Source organism: Bufo bufo, chromosome 4 (genome assembly GCF_905171765.1).
Source record: "Bufo bufo chromosome 4, aBufBuf1.1, whole genome shotgun sequence".
In the NCBI taxonomy this organism is placed as follows: domain Eukaryota; kingdom Metazoa; phylum Chordata; class Amphibia; order Anura; family Bufonidae; genus Bufo; species Bufo bufo.
In genome coordinates this window covers 611,158,922-611,168,324 of record NC_053392.1, presented here as the reverse complement: position 1 = coordinate 611,168,324, position 9,403 = coordinate 611,158,922, and the positions used below count along the sequence as shown (strand labels likewise).

At 45.6% G+C, this 9,403-nt stretch overlaps 1 protein-coding gene across 1 annotated transcript in view; it reads left to right on the top strand.

The window, feature by feature from the left end:
* The window catches only part of BABAM2 (BRISC and BRCA1 A complex member 2), a 203,603-nt gene that overhangs the window by 154,008 nt on the left and 40,192 nt on the right, over window positions 1-9,403 (top strand). The window contains exon 7 of the mRNA XM_040430235.1: window positions 296-405. Within this exon, the coding sequence (XP_040286169.1) occupies window positions 296-405 (110 nt within the window). The remainder of the gene's footprint in view (window positions 1-295; window positions 406-9,403) is intronic.

Genomic DNA, 9,403 nt, shown 5'->3' with positions numbered 1-9,403 from the left:
GTCCCATTACTTTTGGTCCCTTAACAAGTGGGAGGCACATATGCAAACTGTTGTAATTCCTGCACCGTTCACATGATTTGGATGTAAATACCCTCAGATTACAGCTGACAGTCTGCAGGTAAAGCACATCTAGTCCGTTTCATTTCAAATCCATAGTGGTGGTGTATAGAGCCAAAAATGTTAGAATTGTGTCCATGTCCCAATATTTATGGACCTGACTGTATATGACGGCTCATGTCTTCTGTGTGTATATATGGCGGCTCTGATGTGACTTCCTTTGTCTTTATCTCCTCAGGACGCTAATGAGGACCCGGGAGAAGACGTCGCTTTGTTGTCCGTCAGCTTTGAGGATGCAGAAGCTACACAGGTGTTCCCCAAACTCTTCCTGTCCCCCCGAGTAGAGCAGTAAGTGTTTCCAGCACAGGGTTAAATCTCTCACTTTACCGTTTCTTTCCTCTTTGATGTCTGATTTATTATCCATCTGCCTGAGGTGACTTCCCCTTTAAGGGTGGGTTTAACAGAGGGAGGGGTAAGTGCCCCTTATGAGTGATTGTTGCTCTCCAGCCCTGCAGTCTACGTACAGCCGTCACCAAATAAGTTAATTTTCTGTGCTATTTCTGTTGTATACAGTTTGTAATCCCTTTGTCCTTCCTGTGACTTCCTGCTGAGCGTATACACAGGCACAGCTGCAGTGTAGAGCATGAGGGAGGATCAGAGCAGGAGCTGTATTTCTGTAGTCCTATGCACTATGCAGCTAAGCCAGAGTCACTAATCCTAGCTATACCCACATGGAGCACAGCTGCAGTGTAAAGCATGGGACAGACAGAGCCTTAGACTCCAATAAATATAATGCAGCTGAGACACAGTCATGGATCATCTCTGTGCTGTGGTGGGTTTCTGGACATCTTAAAGGGTGTTACCACCAAAGGATTGAAAAAGTTGTGTATTAGTAAATCAACCTATTAGAGTAAGCAAAGCTGCAGTGTGGAGAATGGTGAAAGGACCACATCTATCAATCATATGTCCATTATCTATCTATCTACTGAGGGCCACACCTGGACCTTGGCTTTATGACTGTGACTTACCTGTGTGGTTAGCTCTCTAGGACCCGGGCCCCTCTGGTTTGCTCATTGGGGCCATAAATATTCCTGGTTTCCAGGACTCTGGCAGTGAAGTAACTGGAGGAGACATAATGTGCAGCGATTTTATGAAGATTGTAATAAATCCTGCTGGAACCGCAGAGAACAAAGGCCGTTCTTGTTTAATGCCCCTGTTTACGTGTTCTTCAGAAGCCTCCATTCTGCCGGATAAACTCCCTGCTTGTATGTTCGGGGAAATGAGCTCCATTACACGCCAGGTCCATCTATTTCCTACAGCCGCCGGTTAACTCTTTGTTGTGCTGGCCTCCGCTCGCTATCCCCGAGCGTCTTCTGATGGGAGTAATACATGCCTGGCCTTTCCTTACTCTGTATGAGCAGAGTCTTCAGTAGGGGTTCTCCGAAATATTAGTAATCTTCTCTGGGTGTGTGGTCGGGGGCAGGTCCGAGATGAACACCAGCAGCAAAGACACCGTCTACATGTTAGTGGAAAAACCAGACCCCAAAATTAATTAGGACTCCAAATTCTTGATAAGACCTCTAAGTCAAAACCCATACAATTAATCCCAAATCATTCCCCTAAAATTGATTCAGACCCCAGGCCAGAACCCTATACTTATTCAGACAACCAGACTCCTAAATTACTTAAGACTCAGGACCCATGATTACACCTCTAAACTCATTCAGACCCCAGACCAAACCTCCTACAATTAATTGGATTCCAAATCAGTCCCCAGACCAGTCCCCATTATTAATCCAGACCCAAGACCAGACCGTTAAAAGTAATTCAGACCCCAGACCAGAGCCCTGACTTAATTCAGACCCCAGACCAGAGCCCTGACTTAATTCAGACCCCAGACCATTCTCTAAAATTAATTCAAACCCCAGACTAGAACCCTAAATTCATTCAGACAGCCAGACCAGTATATTACTTAAGGCTGGGTTCACTCAGGCGTTGCGGGAAAATCTGCGGGTGCGTTGCGGGAACACGCGCGATTTTTCCGCGCGAGTGCAAAACATTGTAATGCGTTTTGCACGCGCGTGAGAAAAATCGGCTTCACAGAAGTTCGGGTTTGGGATCAGGGTTGTGTAGATTGTATTATTTTCCCTTTTAACATGGTTATAAGGGAAAATAATAGCATTCTGAATACAGAATGCATAGTACAATAGGGATGGAGGGGTTAAAAATAAATAAATAATTTAACTCCCCTTAACCACTTACCGTCACGCTAACGCCGAAAGGCGTCATTTCTGCGGCGCTCCCAGGTCACACTAACGCCGATTGGCGTCATCTCGCGTGAGCCGAGATTTCCTGTGAACGCGCGCTCACAGGAACGGAAGGTAAGAGAGTTGATCTCCAGCCTGCCAGCGGCGATCGTTCGCTGGCAGGCTGGAGATGTGTTTTTTTTTAACCCCTAACAGGTATATTAGACGCTGTTTTGATAACAGCGTCTAATATACCTGCTACCTGGTCCTCTGGTGGTCCCCTTTGTTTGGATCGACCACCAGAGGACACAGGTAGCTCAGTAAAGTAGCACCAAGCACCACTACACTACACTACACCCCCCCCCCGTCACTTATTAACCCCTTATTAGCCCCTGATCACCCCATATAGACTCCCTGATCACTCCCCTGTCATTGATTACCCCCCTGTCATTGATCACACCCCTGTAAAGCTCCATTCAGATGTCCGCATGATTTTTACGGATCCACTGATAGATGGATCGGATCCGCAAAACGCACACGGACGTCTGAATGGAGCCTTACAGGGGCGTGATCAATGACTGTGGTGATCACCCCATATAGACTCCCTGATCACCCCCTGTCATTGATTACACCCCTGTCATTGATCACACCCCTGTAAAGCTCCATTCAGACGTCCGCATGATTTTTACGGATCCACTGATAGATGGATCGGATCCGCAAAACACATACAGGCGTCTCCCTGGAGCCTTCCAGGGGGGGTGATCACCCCATATAGACTCCCTGATCACCCCCCTGTCATTGATCACCCCCCCTGTCAGGCTGCATTCAGATGTCCGTATGATTTTTACGGATCCACGGATACATGGATCAGATCCGCAAAACACATACGGACATCTGAATGGAGCCTTACAGGGGCATGATCAATGACTGTGGTGATCACCCCATATATACTCCCTGATCACCCCCCTGTCATTGATTACCCCCCTGTCATTGATCACCCCCCTGTAAAGCTCCATTCAGACGTCCGCATGATTTTTACGGATCCACTGATAGATGGATCGGATCCGCAAAACGCATACAGGCGTCTCCCTGGAGCCTTCCAGGGGGGGTGATCACCCCATATAGACTCCCTGATCACCCCCCTGTCATTGATCACCCCCCCTGTCAGGCTGCATTCAGATGTCTGTATGATTTTTACGGATCCACGGATACATGGATCGGATCCGCAAAACACATACTGACATCTGAATGGAGCCTTATAGGGGGGTGATCAATGACAGGGGGGTGATCACCCCATATAGACTCCCTGATCACCCCCCTGTCATTGATCACCCCCCTGTCATTGATCACCCCCCTGTCATTGATCACCCCCCTGTCATTGATCACCCCCCTGTCATTGATCACCCCCCTGTCATTTATCACCCCCCTGTCATTGATCACCCCCCTGTAAGGCTCCATTCAGACATTTTTTTGGCCCAAGTTAGCGGAATTTTTTATTTTTTTTTCTTACAAAGTCTCATATTCCACTAACTTGTGTCAAAAAATAAAATCTCACATGAACTCACCATACCCCTCACGGAATCCAAATGCGTAAATTTTTTTAGACATTTATATTCCAGACTTCTTCTCACGCTTTAGGGCCCCTAGAATGCCAGGGCAGTATAAATACCCCACATGTGACCCCATTTCGCAAAGAAGACACCCCCAGGTATTCCGTGAGGGCATATTGAGTCCATGAAAGATTGAAATTTTTGTCCCAAGTTAGCGGAAAGGGAGACTTTGTGAGAAAAAAATAAAAAATATCAATTTCCGCTAACTTGTGCCAAAAAACAAAATTTCTATGAACTCGCCATGCCCCTCATTGAATACCTTGGGGTGTCTTCTTTCCAAAATGGGGTCACATGTGGGGTATTTATACTGCCCTGGCATTCTAGGGGCCCCCAAAGCATGAGAAGAAGTCTGGTATCCAAATGTCTAAAAATGCCCTCCTAAAAGGAATTTGGGCACCTTTGCGCATCTAGGCTGCAAAAAAGTGTCACACATCTGGTATCGCCGTACTCAGGAGAAGTTGGGGAATGTGTTTTGGGGTGTCATTTTACATATACCCATGCTGGGTGAGAGAAATATCTTGGTCAAATGCCAACTTTGTATAAAAAAATGGGAAAAGTTGTCTTTTGCCAAGATATTTCTCTCACCCAGCATGGGTATATGTAAAATGACACCGCAAAACACATTCCCCAACTTCTCCTGAATACGGCGATACCAGATGTGTGACACTTTTTTTGCAGCCTAGGTGGGCAAAGGGGCCCATATTCCAAAGAGCACCTTTCGGATTTCACAGGTCATTTACCTACTTACCACACATTAGGGCCCCTGGAAAATGCCAGGGCAGTATAACTACCCCACAAGTGACCCCATTTTGGAAAGAAGACACCCCAAGGTATTCCGTGAGGGGCATGGCAAGTTCCTGGAATTTTTATTTTTTGTCACAAGTTAGTGGAAAATGATGTTTGTTTTTTTTGATTTTTTTCATACAAAGTCTCATATTCCACTAACTTGTGACAAAAAATAAAAACTTCCATGAACTCACTATGCCCATCAGCGAATACCTTGGGGTCTCTTCTTTCCAAAATGGGGTCACTTGTGGGGTAGTTCTACTGCCCTGGCATTCTAGGGGCCCAAATGTGTGGTAAGGAGTTTGAAATCAAATTCTGTAAAAAATGACCAGTGAAATCTGAAAAGGTGCTCTTTGGAATATGGGCCCCTTTGCCCACCTAGGCTGCAAAAAAGTGTCACACATCTGGTATCTCTGTATTCAGGAGAAGTTGAGGAATGTGTTTTGGGGTGTCTTTTTACATATACCCATGCTGGGTGAGATAAATATCTTGGTCAAATGCCAACTTTGTATAAAAAAATGGGAAAAGTTTTCTTTTGCCAAGATATTTCTCTCACCCAGCATGGGTATATGTAAAATGACACCCCAAAACACATTCCCCAACTTCTCCTGAGTACGGAGATACCAGATGTGTGACACTTTTTTGCAGCCTAGGTGGGCAAAGGGGCCCATATTCCAAAGAGCACCTTTCGGATTTCACAGGTCATTTACCTACTTACCACACATTAGGGCCCCTGGAAAATGCCAGGGCAGTATAACTACCCCACAAGTGACCCCATTTTGGAAAGAAGACACCCCAAGGTATTCCGTGAGGGGCATGGCGAGTTCCTAGAATTTTTATTTTTGTCACAAGTTAGTGGAAAATGATGATTTTTTATTTTTTATTTTTTTCATACAAAGTCTCATATTCCACTAACTTGTGACAAAAAATAAAAACTTCCATGAACTCACTATGCCCATCAGCGAATACCTTGGGGTCTCTTCTTTCCAAAATGGGGTCACTTGTGGGGTAGTTCTACTGCCCTGGCATTCTAGGGGCCCAAATGTGTGGTAAGGAGTTTGAAATCAAATTCTGTAAAAAATGACCAGTGAAATCCGAAAGGTGCTCTTTGGAATATGGGCCCCTTTGCCCACCTAGGCTGCAAAAAAGTGTCACACATCTGGTATCTTGCATGACCGAGCAATAAACCGCTAAAGTTGTGGAGTGCCGATTTGTATAAAAGGGCCTGGTCTTTAGGGGGGTATAAACCTGTGGTCCTTAAGTGGTTAATTAATCCACTTGCTCGCGCAGCCGGCATCAATTCTGTCTTCTTCTTTGCTGTGCACAGGAAAAGGACCTGTGGTGACGTCACTCCAGTCATCACATGGTCCATCACATGATCCATCACCATGGTAAAGGATCATGTGACGGACCATGTGATGACCGGAGTGACGTCACCACAGGTCCTATTGCTGCACAGAGATCAGATGAAGACAGAAGGAGATGCCGGCTGCGCGAGCAAGTGGATTAAGGTGAGTTAAATTATTTTTTTATTTTTTTTAACCCCTCCAGCACTATTGTACTATGCATTCTGTATTCAGAATGCTATTATTTTCCATTATAACCATGTTATAAGGGAAAATAATAATGATCGTGTCTCCATCCCGATCGTCTCCTAGCAACCGTGCGTGAAAATCGCACTGCATCCGCACTTGCTTGCGATTTTCACTCAGCCCCATTCACTTCTATGGGGCCTGCGTTGCGTGATAAACGCACAATATAGAGCATGCTGCGATTTTCACGCAACGCATAAGTGATGCGTGAAGATCACCACTCGTGTGCACAGCCCCATAGAAATGAATGGGTCCGGATTCAGTACAGGTGCAATGCGTTTAACTCCCGCATTGCACCCGCGCGGAAATCTCGCCGTGTGAACTCAGCCTAAGACTCCAGACCCATGATTACACCTCTAAACTCATTCAGACCCCAGTCCAAACCTCCTACAATTAATTTGGATTCCAAATCAGTCCCCAAACCAGTCCCTATTATTAATTCAGAGCCCTAAACATATTCAGACTCCAAACTAGACCCCTGACTTAATTCAGACCCCAGACTAGCCCCCAAAATGAATTCAAATCCCACACCATTCTCCAAAATTAATTCAAACCCCAGACTAGAACCCTACACTCATTCAGACAACCAGACCAGTATATTACTTAGGACTCAGGACCCATGATTACACCTCTAAACTCATTCAGACCCCAGACCAAACCTCCTACAATTAATTTGGATTCCAAATCAGCCCCCAATCCAGACCCCAGACCAGACTGTTAAAAGTAATTCAGGCCCCAGACCAGAGCCCTAAACGTATTCAGACTGCAAACCAGACCCCTGACCTAATTCAGACCCCAGACTAGCCCCCAAAATGAATTCAAATGCAAGACCATTCTCCAAAATTAATTCAAACCCCAGACTAGAACCCTAAACTCATTCAGACAACCAGACCAGTATATTACTTAAGACTCAGGACCCATGATTACACCTCTAAACTCATTCAGACTCCAGACCAAACCCCTACAATTAATTTGCATTCAAAATCACTCCCCTAAAATGTATTCAGTCCATACCAGTCCACAGTATTAATCTAAATCTCTCAACTAATCCAGACCCCAGACCAGGCTCTCAAATTAATTCAGACCCTAGACCAGTCCCCTACATTTAATCAAGATCCCAGAACACTGAACTCAATCAAACTGGCAACCAGACTACAAAAATGTATTAATTCAAGCCCCAGACCAGACCCTTCAAATTAATCAGAACACAGACCAGATTCCTACAGTTAGTCTCTCTTAGAACAGAACCTAAATGAATTCATGCCCCAGACCAGACCTCTCAAATTTAATCAGACCCCAGACCAGATTCCTAAAATTATTTTAGACCTCAGACCAAACCTCCTACAATTAATTTGGATTCCAAATCAGCCCCCAATCCAGACCCCAGACCAGACTGTTAAAAGTAATTCAGACCCCAGACCAGAGCCCTAAACGTATTCAGACTCCAAACCAGACCCCTGACTTAATTCAGACCCCAGACTAGCCCCCAAAATTAATTCAAATGCAAGACCATTCTCCAAAATTAATTCAAACCCCAGACTAGAACCCTAAACTCATTCAGACAACCAGACCAGTATATTACTTAAGACTCAGGACCCATGATTACACCTCTAAACTCATTCAGACTCCAGACCAAACCTCCTACAATTAATTTGCATTCAAAATCACTCCCCTAAAATGTATTCAGTCCATACCAGTCCCCAGTATTAATCCAAATCCCTCAACTAATCCAGACCCCAGACCAGGCTCTCAAATTAATTCAGACCCTAGACCAGTCCCCTACATTTAATCAAGATCCCAGAACACGGAACTCAATCAAACTGGCAACCAGACTACAAAAATGTATTAATTCAAGCCCCAGACCAGACCCTTCAAATTAATCAGACCCCAGACCAGATTCCTACAGTTAGTCTCTCTTAGAACAGACCCTAAATGAATTCATGCCCCAGACCTCTCAAATTTAATCAGACCCCAGACCAGATTCCTAAAATTATTTCAGACCCCAGACCAGACAGACACAAGTTGCTTCGGGATCCACTTCCAGGCTTCACCGCGCACACAGTGACGGACAGCAGTCCAGCAAGCAGAGGTCCATTGGGGGCTGGAGTGCGGCGTCCGGACAGCTGAGGTCTGCTGGTTTACAGTGTGGGCTATGGGGATTATTATTTGTGCGTGACTTAAAGGGGAACTCCACTTTTCAGATCAGATAGTTGCTTAACTTGCAATCCCCTAGTACTTCTATAAACAGAATCCCGCCTGCTGGCATTTCTGATACGACAGGGCGCGGGTGGATTTCGCGCTCCCTGGGGTTTCGATGTGGCTAAGTCTGCAGAGTACGGCTCTGATTCCTGCTGATGGATCTCTGCTTCATGTCAGTGAAGAGGACCATATCTCTCATAGACTTGTTTGAAGCAGGCCGCTTACAGGCTTGGCCACCCATCCATACATCATGTGACACCATTTACCAGCGCTGATACATTGTAACGGACCATCAGGACAGGAGAGAGCAATGTGCTGCTGATGCCTACAGCTCACAGTGGACTGTCTACACTGGATACAATTATAACAAACCCTCAGCTGTGACAAGTATTGAATCTGTATAAGCTACTGCTAATATTCACTTACAGCAAGTAGAGATCTTGAAAATGGTTATGAATACACATTTCCGGAAGATTTATTTATTGCAGTGTGCTGTCGCTGGCAGGCGTCTGTCTCTTCAGGCATTTGTGGGTTGCATCAATGTCACGAGATTGCAGCCTGCAGCTTTATTAGGGACTAGTGACGTCAGGAAGGTACAGGGGGGGGGGGGAGACTGGGGGAAAAAACAAATTTGATCCTGCACCGGAACCTTTACTTTACTCTTTTCATATGTTTTTATACATCCAGTACTAAGGATCCATCTGCAGACTGAACGTGCTGGGAGCGAACTACAAGTCTCAGCCGGCCCGGCCAGCAAGATTAAAGGGGTCGTCTGAGATTTGGATATTGACGGTCTGTCCTCTGCATCGGTCATCAATATCTGATCGGTGGCGGTCTGACTTCATGTACGAAGAAGCCGCGGTGCTCCAGTCAGCGCTGTGACGTCTTCAAGGGAATGGTCCTGAGCTGCGAT